This window comes from Phyllostomus discolor, chromosome 1 (genome assembly GCF_004126475.2).
Source record: "Phyllostomus discolor isolate MPI-MPIP mPhyDis1 chromosome 1, mPhyDis1.pri.v3, whole genome shotgun sequence".
NCBI classification, from domain to species: Eukaryota; Metazoa; Chordata; class Mammalia; order Chiroptera; family Phyllostomidae; genus Phyllostomus; species Phyllostomus discolor.
In genome coordinates this window covers 3,220,380-3,241,290 of record NC_040903.2, presented here as the reverse complement: position 1 = coordinate 3,241,290, position 20,911 = coordinate 3,220,380, and the positions used below count along the sequence as shown (strand labels likewise).

The following is a 20,911-nucleotide window of genomic DNA, read 5'->3' as shown; positions in this document are numbered from 1 at the left end:
GGCACCATGGCCTCCCCCAGTGGAAACCCCCCAAACCCCCCAGGGAAAACAGGCTGACCCCCTCCCGCAGCAGAACTCTGTCCCGGGACAGGAAAGTGAGGCCACGGGTTCGTGGAACGGGAGGGGCGAATCTCACAGACCCGGTACCGGGCAACCGCAGCCAGACAGAGGACGCCGCACGGCTCCGGGTTCAGGAAGTTCAAATCCCGCAAACCCGAGCTGTGTGCGGTGGGCGACCCCTAAGAGGCTCCCAGGGAGCCACCTCCTGGTTTCTGAGCCCCGTGCAGCCCCCCGTCCGTGTGGATCAGGCCAAGGACCAGACCCTCGAGGGGTGTGGGGCAGGTAATGCTATCACCCCCGTGGGACCGGTGAGCAGACCGAGGTGCACAGACCCCGGGGCCTGCCAGGGGCCTCACTGCAGGTGGGGTGCACCCTCTGGTACTCGGCCCAGTCACCTTGCTGCTCCACGCCTGCGCCCCCTCTGTCACACGACACGGAGAAGCAGATGGAGGTGCAAGGGGGGATGGCGTGGCGCACAGCACTCACCTGAGCTATCAAGTCTCCGTTTTCCGCGTGCACCAGGATCACGGCTCCCAGCCCCTTCAGGAAGGTGAAGGCTTCGTACAGCTGGGGAGGGAGAGACGGGGTGGGGCTGAGGTGAGTGGTGGGACCACCGGCGAAGACCGCCCCTCCGCTCACACTGCCTTCACTCCCAGCCCCCTGCAGAAGCAACACACACAGCTGCTACGGATAATGAATGGCGTGTCTCGATCAGCAACAAGTGACCTTGGGAGGGATCTGCCCTTGACCCTGAGGAGGCCGGGGTGGGGCAGGACTGATGGACGTCACAGCCAGCTGGACAGCTCCCTCCCTCTGGCGCCTGTCCCCGCCTCTGGCTCTGTTTGCACCCGCGCCATCGCAGCCCCGCCCGCGGTGCCGCTGGGGCCGGGACGTCGTTTTCCGTTCCCCTGCGGTTGTGCAGCCGACCCCGCCAGGCCCGTGCGGCCAGCACCGCAGACCTCGGGAGCTGTGCCCCTTACAAAACTTGAACCTCGTCCCTCGACGGAGCACGGTGGGGTGGGGGAGGGGCACACTCTCCAGTCACTCCAACACTCGGGTGACACACAACCTGCCCGGCGTCCCCGGATTCGGCCAACACGGGCCCCGCCCACCGCCCAGGTCCTCCTCCCGCCCACGCAGGAGCAGCATCCAACCTTCCCACGCTGGAGGCCCAAAGCCACCACGCCCCCCCGCAGGGCTCTCAGAGCCTGACTGTGTTCTCCCCGGGTGCCAGGCGACCTCGCTCCCCACCGTCCAGATGCAGGCAGCAGGTGCGGGGGTGGGGCTGCTGGGAGGCGTGGAGCGCTTTTGAGGACCCGTGCCCAAAGCCTCCTGGGGGGGCGCCCTCTGTACCCAGGGCTGCGTTTGGACGACACGGGTGGAATGAGCAACGATGTCGAACGCCAGGTGCTGCGCTCCCCGTGCATGAAGCCTCACCGGCGCTCAGCCCACGGAGGGGCGCCTCGGGGTGAGACCCCCTCTGACCCTGGCGTTTGGGGCTGGAAGGCAGGCACGTGCTTCTCCCGTGTACGTCACACTCTACGGTGACAATGATTAAACAGCTTCTTCACACCCGGGGCACCCGCTGCGGGCGGGGCACTGGTAGTAAATCACTTCACCCTCCGGCGGCCCCTGAGCCCACAGCACAGAGCGGTCGGGAAAGCCGCCCCCGGCCGCCCAGCTCCCAGCTGAGCCACCAGGCTGCAGCATCCGCGCCGCCCCCCACCGCACACCGCCCGGATTCTTAAGGACCGGAGGGCAGGGCACTGAGGGCAGAGCAAAGCCAGCAGCCCCACTGGAGGGAGGCCAGGTGCCCACTAACGAGCAAGCCCACACGTGTCCTACATAGAGAGTCATCCTCCCCAGCTCACTTCCTCCCGGTGACGGCAGTCTGACGGCAGCCAGGCCGGAGAGGCACACGCTGCGCACACACGAGAGGACTGAGAAAGGAGGCAGCTTGTGATCGGCCGGGGGGCAGCCAGGGCCGTCCCCCAGGGTCAGCGCTCATGGGATGGTCCCCGCCCTGGCTTGAGCCCCAGAATGGACGGTGGAGTTTCCAGGAAACAAACTCCCAAGCTCTACCCCTGAGCATCTGTGAGGGGGTCGGGGGTCTGCGTTTTTGACGGGCTCTCTAGGCGATGCAGAGGGCGAGCCGGGTCCCCGCTCCACCCCACGCTGGGCAGCCAGAAAGGGACACAGGCCCAGGAGGGGCACCGACACACAGGGCCACGTGGCAGTTCAGTCAGCGGCACAAGCAGGACTGGACCCCCGGCCGTTCCTGCCCGGCGAGGAGAGCAGGCCCGCGGCAGCGCCTACCTGGCTGTCGGACATTTGGTAGAGATCCTTGTAGGCCATGTACACCTGGAAGGAGTTGACACCTGTTCGAGACACAAAGAGAGCAGAAAGGGCATTTAGGGAAAACGAAGCGTGTCTTCCCCGTACAGCGGCGGCCACAGCGCAGAGCGGAACAGCCAGGGAAGAAGGGTGCACGCCCAGCCTGGGGGTGCAGGCGAGGGTCCGAGGAGCCCCTCCAAGCTGAATCTAAAGGAGGGGAGAGGGCAGAGGGGTGGGGAGGGAAGAGTCAGGGAGAAGGGAGGAGAAATGGGAGGGACGAGGGGGTGTGCGGGGCTACCGAGGAGGGGGCCTCGGACGTGCAGGAACCGGAAAGCGCCCTGTGGCTGAAGCGAAGACAGCCTGTGTGTGTGTGTTTAGATTCCCTGGGAGCTCTGCTACGGCAAAACACAAACAACGCAACTCAAAGTCACAACCACCTTGAAGGGTGCGGCTCGGGGGCACTCGGGGCATGCATGAGGCAGCCTTGCACCATCGATGGCAATATTTTTAAAGATTTTATTTATTTATTTTTAGAGAGGGAAGGGAGGGAGAGGGATAGAGAGAAACATCAATGTGCGGTTGCTGGGGGCCATGGCCTGCAACCCAGGCATGTGCCCTGACTAGGAATCAAACCTGCGATGCTTTGGTTCATAGCCCACGCTCAATCCACTGAGCTACGCCAGCCAGGAGATAACGCTTTTAAAGGCAGTGGCGTGAGCAGACCTTCTGTCTCCAAAACGTTCTTCCGGAAGCGGAGTGGAGACCGGGTGGCAGACGGGAGGGGGAAGGGGAGGCAGAGGCACGGAGCCAGGCCAGGAGCCGTGTGTGTGTGTGTGTGTGTGTGTATGTGTGTGCGCGTGTGCTGGGGGGGGTGGGGGTGGGGGAGAACCTGTCCCTAATTCACCTTCCGTGGCCTGAAGGCAAGGACCATGTTTCCTGGACCATCCATCTGGATGCCCATAATGTGTACCGTGCAATTAACATTTGATGATGAAATCAGAAAACAGCCCGATAAAAAAAACAAATGAAGAATTTAAGGCAAAGGGATGAACCGGATCAGACTTTTTTTATTTGAAGCAATAGCGAACACAAGCCAAAAATCTTTTCTTGCATAAAAAGTCTTTGCAACAAAAATTTTCTTTGCCAAAAGTTCTCAAAAAATTCAAAGAAAAATATGCAGAGATTAACATAAATGTATCGATTTTCCTAATCAAGTAGGCTTAAACAAAAATAACAGGATGGTTAATTGATATCATATTCCTTGTAGAGATAAACCCTTTTTTAAATACAAAAACAAAAGCTCAGCGTATTATAAAAGATCCAGGGCAAACAAGTAAAACCAGAAAGAGAGGTGAATTCACAGCCTGAAATGCTTCATCATGATTATTTTTTCCTCATCTGAGGACATACTTGTCGATTTTAGAGGGGAAAGGAGAGAGAGACACCCATCAGCTGCCTCTCGCACAAGCCCCAACCGGGGACCGAACCTGCGACCTCGATGTGTGCCCTGACCGGGAACAGAACCTGCAACGTCCAGTTTACGAGATGAAGCTCCAGCCGACTGAGCCGTACCGGCCAAGGTGTGCTCATTATTTTTACAGGAGAGAGGGAAAGAGTAAGCTTCCATGATAGAAAATTGTAAAATAAATGAAAATTCGCCGGAAATTAGAAGTAAATAATACAAACAAAAGCAGAAAAAATGAGTTAGAAAACACAGCAGACTTAATAAAAACACCCTAAAACCAGTACTCAGGGGTGGAGGGAAGGGATAAGGTAGAGGTATCTCAGATGAAAACCTTCTGTGAAAAAACCATGACAGATTTGACTTGTCAGAAACGAAAATCTTCCATAAGTTCATTCTGTGTTTTTAAAGATTTATTTTTAGAGAGAGGGGAAGGGAGGGAGGAAGAGAGGGAGAGAAACATTGATGTGTGGTTGCCTCTCCTGCGCCCTCTGCTGGGGACCTGGCCCTGCAACCCAGGCAAGTGCCCTGGCTGGGAATCGAACCAGCAACCCCTTGGTCCACAGGCCAGCACTCAGTCCACTGAACCACACCAGCCAGAGGTATAAGTTCATTCTTAAAAAGTCAAAATAACAAGCAAAAACCAATACAGTAAACGTATCTGCAACAATTTTAACAGAGGTTTGAAAACTCTTCTTTTAAGAACACCAGACAGTGGTTACTGCTGGGGGGAGGAGGGGGGAGGACTGTGGCGGGGACTGTGGAGGGTCTGTCTGTCGGGGCAGCTGACCCGGTCCCAGTTTTTATTAATGACTGACTGGGATAATCTTGTAATAACACATAAAGTGACATCTTTGATGTGTGGTTTTCTTTTTGAAAAATTTTTTTAATTTTATTTATTTATTTTTAGAGAGGGAAGGGAGGGAGAAAGAGAGAGAAACATCAATGTGCGGTTGCTGGGGGTCATGGCCTGCAACCCAGGCATGTGCCCTGACTGGGAATCGAACCTGCGATGCTTTGGTTCGCAGCCCACGCTCAATCCACTGAGCTACGCCAGCCAGGACTAGCAAATACTTTCCGAGCACTCACTGCGTGTGAGGGCCACTCCACAAACCCGACACACAGGGTAGGAAAGGACCCCTGTCTCCCTTCTGCTGGGAACGAGCAACAAACAAGCACGCAAGATCACTGCAGGCAGAGATAGGAGATAGAAAGACATACAAGAGGCTGCTTTGAAAAGTTTCACGGAAGTTCTGCAGCGACTCCTGTGAAGAGGTGAGGTCTGTTTGGCCGGTCCTTGGACGTGAGCTGGCGTCAGACCCGCTCTGGCCAACAGTGACGCAGAGGTGGCCGCGCACAGGTCCCCGGCCTCGGCCACAGCGGTCCAGCAGGCCGCTCTCCCCCTCCTGGGACCGCCGGGGGAAGATGCAGCAGCCGGCTGGAGACCAGGGACAGACAGAGGGGTCCCCCCCTGCCCCAGCCGTCCCTGCGGAGGCCTGGGCATGAGCGAGCCAGGCTGTGAGCGCAGGGCAGCTCAGCGGAGCCCAAACCCAGCACCCGCCCAGGGAGCCGGGAGCCAGTAACCACCTGCTCTCTCTCCTCACCGGTGGGGGTGGTGGAACACACAGAACGTGACCAGTGCCACCTTCACCTGTCGCCGTGAGAAACGCCCAGACCTCCACAGAGTTTTTGTGAGTTTACTTAAGCCAAACCGATAACACAAGCCCAGGAGCAAGACCGCAAACCCTCCTCCGATCTGCCGCCCCCGTGACTCTGGTGAGCTCTTAGGGAAATTCCCCACGGGCACGGGCGTCTCTGGCGCCGACGTCCACCTGGCATCGTCCGCGGGAGCGGCCCACAGGACGGGCCCTGCCGAGGGCGGCACTGCCAGCGTCCGAGGGGTTTACCGAGAGGCACAGAACAAGGGCAGGGCCGGCCCAGGGCACGGATGAGCCTGCGACTGAAGAAGCCACACGTCTGGGGTGCAACAGTCCCCGTGACCTGCCCGGTTAGGGGTTTACGATCCCATCGCCCTGTGGGGTGACTTTCCACAGAACCCCGTCTTTCTGTCTGCAAGCCATTACCCGTCCAGGTCGGTGGCGTTATGTGCATCCACACTGGCCAGCAACACCCCCCCCCATCATCTCCAGAGCTCTTCCCGCTGGCAAAGCCGGACCTCTGTCCCCCCGAAACAGCAGCCCCCAGCCCTGGGCACCCGCCCCTGCCCCGGGCACCGGCCACGCTGCTCTCTGTACGGATCTGACTCCCCTAGGGACCCAGAGTGCCCCCGTGCGGTGTCTGTCCCCTCACGCCGGGCTCCACAGGCTCATCCTCGGCGTGGCATGGGACAGACCTCCCCTCTCTTCAGGGCCAAGTACCACCCCAGGGTGTGCAGGGGCCACCTCCCGTGTGCCCTGCCACCCCGAGTCTGCCGTTTGGGTTGTTTCCTTCTTTTGCTGGAGAACCGACAGGGAGCCCGCACGGCGGGTCTCGTGCCCGGGACCAGGGCCCTGACGCGACGGGTGCGGAGGAGCCTCTGAAAGAGCCTCAGGGGCCGGCAGGGCCACTGGCCGGTGCCACACGGCCAGGAAGCGCGAGGGCAGGACGCGGTCCCGGGCGGCCAGAGGGCTGAGAGCTGCTGCTTTCTGCAAGGGTGTGACAGTCCTTTCATCGTGCACTCGTGAGAGCCCGAGAGCCCGAGAGACGGCGGGAGAACAGTAACTGCCCGGTTTATCAGATGAAAAGGTGAGAGACAGAGCAGCGACCTTGTGACCACCTGGCACAGGTCGGCGCAGCCGCTGGGCCTGGCCTACGTTCCAGGAAGCCCCCCTTCACCGCCGCCCCCCACCCACCACCTCCGACAGCCCCCACCCGCTGCAGGGCAGGGAGTGCCCCACGTCCACGACCAGCCTTTGCTCACAGAAATACCTGCCCCGGCCAGCATGGCACCCCAACGGGGGTGGCTCCTTCTCCCACGGCGAACAACGGAAACAACCTGCAGGGGGTGCTGTGCTGAGCCCCGGGGCCCCCTTCAGGAATAAAGACCTCACCCCCACCCCCAGCCTCCGGGAGAGTCGCAGGCGCAGGACCCTCAGCTGTCACCAAACCACTGACTGACTCGCCCCAAGACAACTGCTGAGCTGAGTTCACGCCCTTCCCAGAGCACCACGCCCGCTGCCTGGCTGCCTGGAGTGTGACGTGCCTGGCCCCCGTCCTTCCTCAGGGCAGACGGGAAGGGCATCCAGGGTTCAGAGCACCCCTCGGCCAATCCAGAGAGCCCTCTGTGGGGGGCAGGTCCCCTAAAGATGCCTGCTCCGGGGTCCCCAGAACCTGTGGATATGTCCCTCCCGGGCAGAGGGACGCTGCGGACGGGATTAGATCAAGGGCCCGAGATGAGAGGCCACCCTGGAGTTTTGGGGTGAGCCTGACGCAGTCACCAGTGTCCGAGAGGGAGATGGACGATGGAGCCGAGGTCGGGAGGCCGCAGAGCTCGGAAAGGCAAGGGTCCTTCCCCAGAGCCCCCAGAAGATTGCCCCCAGCCCACCCCCTAGATCCTGGCCCCCGAAACCCACGTCTGGCAGCCAGGCAGTCACTTGTGTTGATTTAAACCCCGAGGTGGTGGGTTTTGTTCCGAGGGCCACAGGAAACGGGCGCACAGCCACTTCCTGCCTCTCTGGGGCCCTGCCAACACGGTTTGTAAAAAGTCACTGGCTGGTGACAGATCAACCCAGGACTGCCACAGACAGTGAGTGACAGGGGATGCTAATAAACTAATAACCAGTAATGCAGAATCCTTACCACAGGCCTGCAGTGCTGCAGGAAGAACAGGTTTCCAGATGGCGAAACTGAGGCAGAGAGGTGGAGTGAGACTGACCCCGGGTCACACAGCTGCTCGGTGGAGAGGTCTGGTAGTCAATGACATTTTATTGGGTGAAAAAAGCATAAGGCAGAATGGCGTGCACATTATAGCCCCATGTATGTAAAAACCACATGTGTGAGTGCGTGTACATATACGGACATAAGACATGTAGGTACATACTCAAAGATTCAGCGTGTGCATTACAAGCAGGAAAGGAAAATACCATATTATCAGCTTTACTTCGCATGCTCCCACACTGTTTCCGTAAATACGTACGAATTCTGAAACTTCAGTTGATAAAAGCGCTTTACGATGCGAGTCAGACACGTAAAACCCACGAGTGCACCCCAAACCTCGCCCAGTCTTGTCCTCACAAGACCTCGGTCAAGGGAGGAAAACAGCTCTCTGCCCTCTCCCAGCGCAACGTGCCGAGTGCAGCCCCCCAGAGCCCCCTCCCACGGGGCCGTGGCTCTCTCGTGATGGGTGCAGCCCTGGTGACCCCCCCCCTGACCCCACGGCTGGGCTGTTCAAACAGATGTGCTGAAGGCCCTGGTGCCAAGGAACAATGCTCCGGACTTAACATTACGTGAGGACAGCAAGACCCAGTCGTCCCCCCTTATCTGTGAGGGACCACCAAGACACCCCCATGGATGCCCAGAACTGTGGACAGCACCAAACCCTGCATATAGTATGAGTTTTCCTACCTATATACACACCTATGGTAAAGTTTACCTCATCAATTAGGCGCAGTAAGAGACCAACAGTAACTAATCACAAAACAGGACAACTGTGACCATACACAGTAATGAACAGCAGGTGGATGCGGGCTCTCTGTGACTCCCGCCCGCGGGCAGGACACCTTTTCCACCCTAGCCAGGCACTTGCGCACGGCCGCTGTGACTCTGCAGCCTAAGGCACGACAGGGGAACCAGCACAAGTTTCTTTTTCCTTCTGCACAGCCTCGCGGATAGAAGCCTCGTTCACCAGAGATCTTAGCCATCTCAGCCTACGATTTCGTTTATTATTAAGGCAAGAACGTCCGCTCTTTCGATAGAGGAAGCACCTGATGGCCACGATGGTGTCCACAAGGCCAGCATCACTCCTCTGGCACCTGGGAGCCATTGCCAAGTAAACGCTAGGGTGACTGGACCACAGCCCTGCGATACTGCAACAGCCGATAGGGTTGCCAAGTGACCGAGGGGCCGTAAGGTGCCGGAAGCGAGGGTTCAAGTCTGGGGCGGGGCGGGACTTCGCGGCACCACTCCGGAGAGCGCACCGCTGGACACAGAAGCATTGTTTATTTCTGCAATTTTCCACTTCACATTCTCGGACCCTAGCTGGCCGCCAGTAACTGGAACCATGGACAGGGACGCTGCAGATACGGAGGAGCCCCGCACAGCACTGTGACTCTCCTCATGCGACCACACGGCGCTGAGTACGAGCACGGTCCGCGGGGACAGCGCCGGAGGGGCGGGGACTGCGTGGGAGGGGTGGGGACTGCGCCGGAGGGGCGGGGCCTCCCTGCTGCGGAGCACTCGGACACCCGAAGCCCCAGCCACCTCGGGGGGCCAAGAACACAACGCACACAAAGTGCTTCAGGGGATGAGCAACGAAAGAACGCACGTATGACAGCGGGCTGACTCTCCCCCATCCAATCAGCCCGGACTCCCACTGGCGCGAACACGCAGGGAGCCAGAGACGCGGCTGTGCGGGCATTGGGGTGGGCGCACCTTTCAGGACGGCCATTTGGCACTCGGGGCTGTGGTCCTGAAACAATCGTAATGTCACTTCTGGAAATCGAGGGAAATAACCAGAAATGCAAACTGATGTTTATATGCGAACAGGTTCGCCATAACGCAACTTAAGTACAGCAAACGGAAATCCCCAGTGCCCAATTAAACAAAATAGCTGAGCAAATTAACCGCCCTAAGCTACTAGAAAGTTATTAATGAAGAGTCGTGATTACTCACAACACGCGCAGTAACAAGAGCAGGGCTCCACGGAGCCGCTGTCGTGTAACTATATAAGGAGAAACTCGTCCAAACGGGCAGGGGGCGGAAGGCAATAGCCCGCAGCATTAATGGTGTAAGTGGCCACGGGAAGAGGACCAGAGGAAGAAATGTGTTTCCTTCTCTTGATTTTCTGCCTTTTTTGTGTGTGTTGTGGTAATGGTACTTTTATAATGAGAAAACACGGCATATCTAGTTTGTTAATCCTCACCTGAGGATATGCTCACTGATGTTAGAAAGGAAGGGAGAGGAAGAGGGGGAGGAGAAGGGAGACAGAGGTGGGAGGGGGAGAGAGAGAGAGTGAAAGAGAGACAGAGAGACATCAGTCAGCTGCATCTGAGGGGAGAGAGTGGCCACGCTGTCCCCTTTTCTCCACAGGCCTTCGGTCATCTGTATGTACTTGTCTCTAGCAGCCACAGCACACACGGATCCCGCTGGCCGGGACCCGCCCCAGTGAAGTGCCCACACGGGGCAGAGACGCCTGGTGCGAGCTCCAGCAGAGGCAAGCTGTGCAGACACAGCCCCTGCCCTGGCAGAGCTCAGGGGTTAATGGGAGAGCCAGACAGACAACCCCAAGCGAGTCCTGTCGCCCAAGGACAGTGGGAAGGGTGCCTCGAAAGAAGCCCAGGTGACCTGCGATGGATGTCCCAGGGAGGAGGCAGTCCTGCCTGGGGGACCGGGGAAGGGGACAGCTGAGCTGGGTATCGGAGCAGCGGAAAGGGCATCCGGGCGGGGAAGAGCATGAGCGGACGCCCAGCAGTTAGCAGGGTTTTGGGGCGGCACCCAGGATAACAAGCACCCCGGGAGTTGATGGTAGAGAAAGACGAGTGCGGGCTAGACCCCTGTGTGCCAAGGTCATGAGCTCGGGCTTTATTCTGTGAACAGGGGACCCCCAAGGACCTGCTTTTCCCCCATCTGGGTCGCAGTGCACAGCCCGTAGCTGGGCTGGCAGCAGACGCAGATGAAGGGGTCCTAACTCCACACAAGCAGATCCGCTGAAGAAATAGGGGTTCCGGACCTGCGCCCCCACCCGGGGCTCCCACTGACCTTTGTCCTGCACCAGCACCTCCAGCTCCTCCCGAACGCCGTCGTGCCAGCTGGTGATGTCCACGTGCAGGGAGTAGTCGCAGCAGGACTTGGTGTCCGCCGCTTCGTGCCACTTCTCGAAGGAGGTTAGCAGGCTGGACCCCGGTTCCGGGACCACATGGTCAACTGGGACAGAAACATGTGTCACATCCCAAGATGTTTCGGACCCAAGGTTGCTCCAACGGTAGCCTCTGCATCACCACCATCACCACCACCATCATCATCATCATCACCACAGTCACCATCACCACCATCACCATCACTGCTACCGCCATCATCATTACCACCACCATCACCATTATCATCATCATCACCATCACCACCATCACCATGACTATCATCACCACCATCACCACCACCATCACCACCATCAACATCACCACGACCATTATCACCAACATCCTTACCACACAACCATCACCACCACCATCATCATCACCACAGTCACCATCATCATCACCCCAGTCTCCATCATCATCACCCCCACCATCACTGTCACCACCAAATCACAATCATCAGCAGGGACACTGCCATCACCATCTTTAGTCTTCACTACCACCATTGTCACCACCACTGTTATTGTCATTGTCATCTGCAGCATTACAACTACTTATCAAATGCTTATTAAGTATCAGATTCTGCCCCAGAGGCTTCATATAAATTACCTCATGAAATCCTCACAACCATCCTATAACACGAATATGAATATCCCCATTTTTTAGATGAAGAAACTGAGGCTCAAAGAGGGTTAGGAACTTGTCCAAGGTCACCCAGTAACCAGAGTGGGGCGAAATGCCCACCGTCTTGTCCGCTGCAGAGCCTGAACTCGCTCCTACTGCTCCACACTGCGTCTGTTGGGGGGGGGGGGACTATCTGTTATGCAGCAGTACGGCAGCAACACTGACTGATACCACTGCTTCCCCGCCGTGTAACCTAAGAAGGTTACTTCACCTCTCTGGGCCTCTACTCCCACGCATGTCCTCATAATACCCATGTCACTCGTTCCAAAACTTCAGCCATCGGAACAGTGTGTGCAGGAATGTTCTGCTTTATCTCCCTATAATCCATATCGTCACTTAACACTTTCCTTAAATCAATTCACAGTTCCTAAAAGTCTCAATTCTGACTTCAGTCTCTGTCCATGCAGTAACAGCCCCGAGGTGCTAGTTATTTGATCTCAATGTGCGTTAAAACACTTTAAGACGTCCAGTGCCTGTATTGCCTCTAAAACCATCGTGTGAGCCACCAGCGGCACGTGATGGCCGGGCTGTGGTGACAATCACAAGTCAACTATACCCTGAGCAAATGGCCCTGAGCACATGGAGCACTTGTGTGCTGCTGCTGACGCCAGCGACACAGACAAGTCACGCTCTCTATCCCCAAGGCCCCGGGTACAACTCACTGATCATGGTGGTGCCGCCCGCCAGCGCCGCCCGGGTCCCTTGGAAGAAGTCGTCGGCGGCGGTCATCCCCTGGGCGGGCTTCTGCAGGTACGTGTTGACATCGATGCCCCCGGGAATGACCATCCGCCCGTTGGCCTCGACGGTCTTCACTCCGCCAGGAACGATTAAGTTCTCTCCTATTTGTCTGGAGACAAACAACAGAGACGGCTTTGGTCCTTCACCGGGAAAGGACATGACGGCCAGCTGTGCAGCGTCAGACCCACCCGGGAACATTTCTGAGCCAGGTCCTATGCAGGGCGCTACAGGGACAGAGATGACGCAGGCAGGTCCCTGCCTGCCCTCAAGGGGCAGGTGGTCACAAACCGGTGCAGCAGAGGGATGGGGAGCACAAGGTGGGCTGCTTCACCAGCCTGCTAATCTGGGGAGGCCTCCAGGGGGAGGTGGCAGCAGAGCGGACTCGAACAGAGGTGAGACCAGCATCGCCACCAAGTGGGAAAGGGTTCTCCACACAGCTCTCCAGAGTCCAGTCCCCTCTCGGGGACACAGAGGAGAGTGTTTGCAGCAGGACAGAATGAACAGTCCCTTTTGCCCTGCGAGCTTCCAGAGGCAGTGCTGGGGGCTGAACCGTGACCTCCCCAAAACTCATACACTGAAGCCCTAACCCCGGGGCCTCAGCATATGACAGGACCGGACACGGGGCCTTTAAAGGCGACTCAGTTAAAACGCGGCCACCAGGGTGGGTCCTGATCTGACAGGACTGGTGTCCTCATCGGGAGAGGAAGAGACACCGGCAGTGCCCATGCATGGGAGGAAGGCCACACGAGGACACAGCTGTCACGAGCCAAGGTCAGGGGTCTCCGAGGAAACCAGCCCCGCCACTGACATCCCGGACCTGCAGCCCCAGGGCTGAGACATCAGCATCTGTGGCCTCCATGGCCCAGCCTGGGGTGTTCTGCTCAGGCGGCCACCCCAGGCTGGACCTGCGTGTCACGGAGCGCTGGACAGCGAGCCCACGGGGAGAAAGTGAGGAAGGACTTCGGCCCCCATGCCCGGCTTTCCTTTAAGTGCCAAGGCTGTGTCCGGGAGCCAAACACTCCTCGCGCTCCCGGCCCCCTCGGCCCAGGTCTGGAAATTCCGGGCAGGAGGGAGAAGGGGCTGTGAGTCTGGGCAGGTGTGCGAGGCTGGAATCCATGCGCTGCCCCTAACTACTGGCTCCGTGACGTGGGGGAGAGATTTCACCTCCTGCCCGCCACTCCCATGCGACAGAGCGGGGACACTGGCATGTGCGTCACAGCCACCGTGTGAGCCGGATGGCCCGCAGGAGGGCGGTGGCCGAGCCCGGGCACAGGGCTGGGGGCTCTCCAGAAATGGGAGTCCCTTCCTCCCCCACCCGCAGTCTAAACTAAACCTCCCCCCACGCCCCCCTCCCTCCCTCGTGTTCTCGGGAACCCAGCACAGCGATTCTGGGCCGGGCCCCCCCGCCCCACGCCATGCCCTCCATCCCCTCCACAGGTCCGGCTGCCCCGGAGACGGCCTCCCCCCGAAGGCCCGCTGGGCGAACCCACTTGATGAGTCCGTCCTCCAGGTAGACATCGGCGTAGAAGGACTGGTCGTCATTGATGACGCGCCCGCCTTTGATGAGCAGCCGGTCGCTCTGCAGAGCCAAGCAAAGGGTCCAGTGTCACTGGGGGGAAGCCGGGGACTCTTTTCCTTTGAGCTTTCCGTGAAAATCACTCCCACATTTTGCAAAGGTAACACATGGTGTAACTGAGCAAGGCCCGACCTGATCGGGAGGCTCACGGTCTCGGGAGAGGTCACCGTGTCGCCTGCTCGGGGCCCCTGCTCAGGGTCCCTGGCTGAGAGCCCTCCCCCGGGCTGCCTGCTTGGAACGCCATGCACCCCTGCCCGGCCAGCAGCCCCCTGGCCCTTCCCCCGCTTCTGCTCACACAGCACCTCCTACACTACGTCTGACACACCACACCTTTACATGCTTGTCTGAAGTGTGACTTGCCCTGCTGACACCAGAGCTGCCACGTGTCAGCCCCTGGAGGAGCCAGGCACAACTCCCAGGGGACCAACCACAGACATGCGGATGGATGGATGGATGGCGCCACCTAGAGTTGCGCTCTGCAGTTGTCCTTACGAGGCTGTCGGCTCCGTGGGGCAGAGATTTCGTCTATTTTATTCACAGCTGCGTCTCCTACACCTTGGACACAGCCTGGCTGGCTGGGCGCGTGGGTGGATGGGTGGATCGATGGATGAAAGAGGGGCTGGCTGGCTGGCTGGCTGCATAAAGGGATGGATGGATGGATGGATGGATGGATGACTGGGTGGGTAGGTGAGTGGATGGACGAGTACATGGATGGATGGATGGTGGATGGATAGATGAGTGGATGAGTGGCTGGATGGATGGACAGATGCCTTGAAGGATGCATGGGTGAAGATGGAGAGAAAAGCCACCACAGCAATGAGACAAAGAACTATACGCTATGATTCAAAGAGAGCTATGAACCAGCACGCCCTGTTCCCCAGCAGGAGGCTCACTGGAGGAAGGGGCTGGAAGCTCAACACCTGCCTCTTATCCCTCAGACAGAGGCCAGCCCAGGTGTGCTCACCCCCCGCCCCAGACGACACCCTCCCGGGAGGCGCTCCAGGGCCAAAGGGAAGGGGAGGAGCAGGCTGTGTGCACCCAGAAGCCGAGACAGCCGGAGTGCAGACTCCCCAGCACCAGAGAGCAGGGAGCTGGGAGCCACCAGCCGCCAGCGGGTGGGCGGCTTCCGGGACGCGGCCTCCCGCAGGCAGCTGTCTGCCTTGTCACGTTTAATGAGGGGTTCCGGGCGCAGCCAGAAACATGGTATTAAATGTGCCGTGAGCCAGAAGATCAGCCCCACCCGCTCCGCGCTTCCCAGAGCCAGATGGTGGGGCTTGTGTTCAAGTCCGCCCCCTCCCCAGCTACCGCCCGACACCGTGGGCAGCTCCCGCAGACGGGTCCACGCTCCCGGCCCTCTCAGGGGCCCGCATGTCTCTTGAGAAAATAAGCTGCTAGTAAGGCAAGAGCTGATGTGACTCTCTCCTTATTATCTTTCTTAAAATCAGTAGTGCCTGTGCCTTTTAACTGGCACAAGCCACGTGCCCTGGGACGTGAGGTCGCAGGGGTCCTGGTGGATCCTGTCCCCAAGGGGATTCCCAGGTGCGGTGAGTTTGGAACATTCTGGGTAAAACGGAAGCGAGACTGTCTTCGTGAGGGAAACCCCAGACCCCGTGCTCTCCCGGCGTGCGAGGCGCACACTCACGAGGGGCACCGAGCCTGCGTGTTTTCCAAACGCAGACCCTTGTGTTTCTCGGGAAATCTGACGAGGAGACTTCTCCGCGGAAGACACCTTAGGACACGCGTGTTGGAGACAGACGCCGCTGTCAGCACATGCGGAACACGCCTCTCGGCCCGTCAGCCCCGATCTGACCTCAGGGGGAAACCGGGCTCCGGGTCGGGGTGGCCGCCCAAGTTCACACAGCCAGCGAGGGCGCGGGCAGACCCCAGGTTTCCTGACTTCCTCTCCGGCGGCTGCTCCACCCAACACGCTTCCGTCACGTTTCACGGCGTTTCCAAGCTCTGGGGCCCACAGCGGCCCACAGTCAGGTTCCATCCAGAAAAAACCCAGGGTCCGCAATCCAAGGGCCTCCCTCTCCAGTGTTCCCTTTCTCCTTTCTTTCTTTTTTTTAAATTATGGATTTTAGACAGAGGAAGGGAGAGAGAAAGAGAATCCACTTCATTGTTCCACTCGCTCATGCACTCATGAGTTGGTTCCTGTGTGTGCCCTGACCGGGGACCGAACCCACAACCTTGGTGTATGGGGACCACGCTCTAACCCACTGAGCCTCCTGGCCGTGCCTAGGGCTCCTTCTCCTCGTGCAGGAAAGGCAAGTGTAAAAATGCACAGAACTGTACACCAGCAAGGGTCAATTTTACGAGACATAGAATGTTAAGAATTTGAGAGCAGCCACACATTTAAAAGAAGAAGAGGAACACCCTCCCTCGCACAGACCACCGTGGGGAATAAGCAACAGATGTGGTCAATGACGAGCTGTGTACGAAAACCACTGTGACGGACTTCGAAGAAAGTGAAATAGCTCCCTAAAAATTCCACAAAAACCTCACGGCGAGGGCATACCAGGGCCCACCAGCTCCTCCCACAGCGACCGCAGGGACCTAAAGAGAACTGAGATCAGCGTGATTCTTGTCCTTGCATCGGCTCTGTGTGACAGCAAAGCATCTGGAGTCGGACGGACGCAGGCTCCAGTCCCTGGCTGGCCTCCGTGACCGCGTCCACAGAATGGGGACAGGTGGCCCTGTCTCACGGGGCTGCTGGGAGAAGTCCCTGGTGTGTCAGGTGCCTGGCATAGGCCTAGCACGTGTGAATCACAGGTCCAGGTGCACACTCTTCACCCTTTGCCGTTCTCTGCAGCAGGCACTACACTGGACAGGTGTGTGTTTAAGAAAGGCGCGTGCGGCGGGGGGGGAAAGAAACAGTTCTCGAGTTCTCACCCTGGATGGGCTCTTGGGCCAGTGGGGGAGACTGAGGCACACCCCAGCCTCTGCAGCCAGCGCAGGGAGGGCTGGCAGCGATGGGCAGGAGCCCTCCCAGGGGGATAAGCTTACACTGAGCTCGGAGAACGAGTAGGAAGGAGCTAGCCCTGCACAGAAGGAGACGAGAGAACACAGCGAGAGGAGAGAGGCACGGGGGACGGAAGGCGCCTGGCCAGCTTGGGGGTCTCCTCCAGCTGACCTAGGGCCTCAGCAGGGGACCTGGGGAGGTAAGCATGCGCCAGCTCACGGGGGCGCTCAGGGACTCCCGCGCCGCGGCAGGAGGGCGTCGGGGCTGGTGGCCGCGGAAACAGAGGGTTTTCACCCGAGAGGAACTCAGACACACGGAAGCTTCTGAACGGAGATGCTGGGCGAGCACCGGGCGGAGGCAGAAGCCGGGAGAGTCGCCCTCTTTACACTGGCCTCCACGCTGGGACTCCGCAGTAAAAACACGTGCCAGTCAAGCGCGCCAAATGTATCGAGGGCCTCAAAACTGTTCAGGGCTGGACCGGAAAGGTGGGGCTGGGCATTTGTCCTCAGGAAAACATCCTGAGTGAGGGCAAGGGATTGTACAGGGAAATGGGACCCCAAATCAGTTACTCTCATATTGCCACACCACTGGCCGGGGCATCCTTCGGGTGCCGAACCACTTCCCAGGGGTGTCCAAGAACCACCAATAGCAGTGAGCAGCAAAACGTTAGTTGGAAAAGCAAAGCACCAAACCTTGGATAGGGTGGTGGTTCTGGGGTGAAGAGATCTCTCTGGTAGTAACTGACTCTCCCCGCGCAGGGAGTGTGGGGTGCATCTCCACGGCCCCCCGCACACTCCCCTCCCATCACACTGCATGGCCGTGCTCACGTGCCCCACCCTCCCTCGGGGCTGCACACCCTTCACGGCCAGGAGAGCCCCGTGCGATTCCCTGCTGTTTCCCCGGGGACCCACCAGCAGGCCCGCCCGCCGTTCAGCAAACATGTGCTGAGCAGGAGGAGAGGGGGGTGGCGGACAGAAGGCGAAGGAAGAGGGAGGAAAAAGAAAGAGAGTATCTGAAAAGAGAGTGGGAAGGAGAGTGATATAAAAATTGTAGAGATGAAAAAGTGCAGGAAAGGGAGAGAGGGAGGGACGGAGGGAGGGAACAAAGGGAAAGAAGTAGGAACGTAGCCTGACAAACCAGAATCCTCTCTTTTCTGCTTTTAAAACTCCCCGGGAGCAGGCCCACTGCCCCGGCACAGGGGCCGTGGGTGCTGACAGGCCCCCTCCCGGGCGCCCTCCGCCCCCTCGGGGCCCGGCAGGCCTGAGGTCTCCGCCGCCAGCTGCCCTGTGAGTCGGGAGGAGGAGCCCAGGGGAGGGAACGCTGCTCCTTCTGCAAGCCTGCTGTCACCTCCCTCCGAGCCCCCACGGGGTGGACAGAGCTGGGGTGGGCAGGATGCCTCTCTCTCTTCGAAAAAAACTGGGTATTTCATTGGCACCGCTTACAAAAACTCGCCTGACAACTCCAGGCGTTCCTACCCACACAGCAGCAAGCAAAAGCAGCAACAGCCAGCCGCCGCCCGGAGGGGCGGTCCGGGCCACACTGCAATCCTCGCATCTGGGTCTGTCCCTCAAGTCTCTTCTCCCCATGGTGTGGTGGGACTAAAACCTGTCACCCCCACCAGAGACAGATGAATGAAAAGTCTGTTGAGGTCTGGGGAGTGTCAGGAGAAAGGAGAGGTGCTTGCCTCATCAAACCAACGCTTGCCCCCAAATCACTGGCTAGCATCCTTGGCTATGGGAGAAGCGGCCGAGAACCAAAGGCAGGTTACAGAGACAGCAGGGAAAGGCAGCGGCTGCGTCCCCAGGGAGGGGCGTCTGAGCTGGGCTCTGACAAATGAGAGGTCCACGGAGCTGGAAACGGGAGGAGAAGGGGGACACCCCAGCAAAACAAACAGTATAGGCAGACCCAGACGCGGGGTTCTGAAAGTTCCAGGTTCCGCGTAGAGGAAGAACGGGAGGTGGGTGCGGCGCTGTCCGCGGTGCTGAAACGCCGCGGGGCACCAGGACAGCGCGGTTTCTCCTGCCCCAGGACGCCGAGGTTCGTGGAGGTTCGCCCTCCCTCCTCCTCATCTTCACCCTTTTCTTTCTCGACCCACCGGCGTATTTGTAGTCTCTGCATCCCCGCAGAACCAAAGCAACCAGGTCTTACATCTCAGAATGCCTGGAGGTGGCTTCAAGACCTGACAACACTTAGTGCCACCCCTCCAATCCCTCAATTCTCCCGCCCCAGGAAAGTGGGGGGAGGGCATGTGCCCCCTACGCCCCCTCTCCCACGAGGCCTCCCTAATGCAGAGGCTGGCATCTGGGGCTCATAAAGGGGTCTCAGCGGCCGGTCTTCACGCTGATGAGGCAGTGTCAGCCGGGATGCTGAGGTGCACAGAGTCAGATGGGGCACCCCGATCCATCAGTGGGAGGGGGTGTGGAGTAACCAGGTGGCCAGTCGTTTCTGGAAAGACGAAGAAGCCCTAACTTTGCAGAGGGCAGCCGTGGCGCTGAGTTTCCAGAGGATCGGGAAGAAGCCCCGTGTGGGCAGAAATGGGCTGACCCAGGCACTGAATGCCCGTGGGACTGCTTTCCATGAAGACAAAGGAAACGTCAGGGTGGGTCTGGAACATTGCTAACCCTCCAAGCCCTGCAGGCCACTGATGGCGAGCTCAGGTGTGCGACTCCAGAATGCAACAGGGCGGGGGGCGGGGCGACCCCCACTGGAGCACGCACGGCTCCCAGCACGGCTGACCCTGCCGAAAGTTCCAGTCTGGGCGCTTCTGTCCAGATTTTCATTCCCCAGATCTAGACGGGGGAGGGGAGGGTGGTGGCAGGAGTTTATGTTACTGACAAACACTGATAATGTAGGTGTGCACCCGCTGGCGGACTGCACCCCATGTTTCACAACTCTTCCTGCCCTCAAACCACGCCCCCACCTGCTCTGACCAATAGCACGAGAGTGGGCGTGACCACTCCCTTCTGAGCTCACCTCTAACGGGCAGGCAGTTTCAGCTCATGCTGCCCAGAGCCCAGAGGAGAGAACTGTGAGGCGCTCACTTCTATCTTCTGCCACAAAGACAGCAGGACCCAAGAAACGGTGCCTCCTTCAGTGTGAGTTCCAGAAGAAGAAAGAAGGAGCACACCTGACCCAGACCCAGACAGAAACCTGAAGACAAATCCAGCCGAGCCCCGCTAATAACCCTCTGTCACCCACAGGCCTGCAGCTGTGTCGTACTTGGTGGCAGAAGCCAGAGTGACAGGGTTGTTGTCATGGGGCATTCCTGCCATCACAGACAGCCGACACACCATCGGGACCCTGGGCACAAGGCCACAGCCACCAGGATCCCTGTCCAGGTCGCACACACTTCCTGATTCCACGACTCGGTCACCGCCTCTAACAGCCGGAGGCCCCTGCCTGCCGGGTTCCCCTGGCCACTGCCCAACCCCCCCACCCCGCAGCACACTCCTGGGACCCACACACAGAAAACCAGCCCGCTGCCCTTGTCACTGCCCCAGGGACGGCCTGTCAGCCGGAGGCCCTTGGCCACACTTTGCTGGAGAACAGCCCAGAAAAGTCACAACGGGCCCGACACCGAATCTACTCAACACGCATCTGCAACCCACTCGCACGGGCAGGGGTCACGGTGGCATCTTCCTCCTTCAGGAGTCAGAAACGCAGGCAGTCCCCAATGACTGCTGGCCTTTTCTGTGATCCTGGGCACACTTCTATGACAACTGCCGTGACAACAGTGAGACCTCGGCCCCATGGTACCTGGACCTCTACGGGGACCCCAGGAGTGGGCGGGGCCCTTAGGCCACCTGCAGCAGGGGCACCAGCTGCACCTGCCTCTACGTCGACACCCACCTGTGTCTCCTCATCTCCCCGTGTGCGGAGCGACCTGCACAGACACCCAGGGCCTCTGCTGGGCAAACTACATTCCTGAGCGCCCAGTGTCAGCGCTGCCTTACATCAGTGTCCAGCTCCAGTTCTGAGTCCCCCCTTTTTAAAAAACATGGCTCTTTTTAAAGACTTTATTTATGTATATATGTATATATTTGTCTATTTACTTTTGGCGAGAAGGGAAGGGAGGGAGAAAGAGA

At 58.9% G+C, this 20,911-nt stretch overlaps 1 protein-coding gene across 3 annotated transcripts in view; it reads right to left on the bottom strand.

The window, feature by feature from the left end:
* The window catches only part of CRMP1 (collapsin response mediator protein 1), a 46,358-nt gene that overhangs the window by 12,849 nt on the left and 12,598 nt on the right, over nt 1–20,911 (bottom strand). For 2 of the 3 annotated variants that reach the window (XM_028506663.2, XM_036018667.1), the window contains exons 2-6: nt 13,779–13,867; nt 12,213–12,397; nt 10,772–10,936; nt 2,377–2,438; nt 547–627 (exon numbers count right to left, since the gene is read on the bottom strand). In XM_028506663.2, coding sequence (XP_028362464.1) covers nt 547–627; nt 2,377–2,438; nt 10,772–10,936; nt 12,213–12,397; nt 13,779–13,867 — 582 coding nt within the window. Of the gene's footprint in view, nt 1–546; nt 628–2,376; nt 2,439–10,771; nt 10,937–12,212; nt 12,398–13,778; nt 13,868–19,254; nt 19,274–20,911 lie in introns of those variants that run through there. The other variant, XM_036018677.1, reaches the window with a different exon arrangement.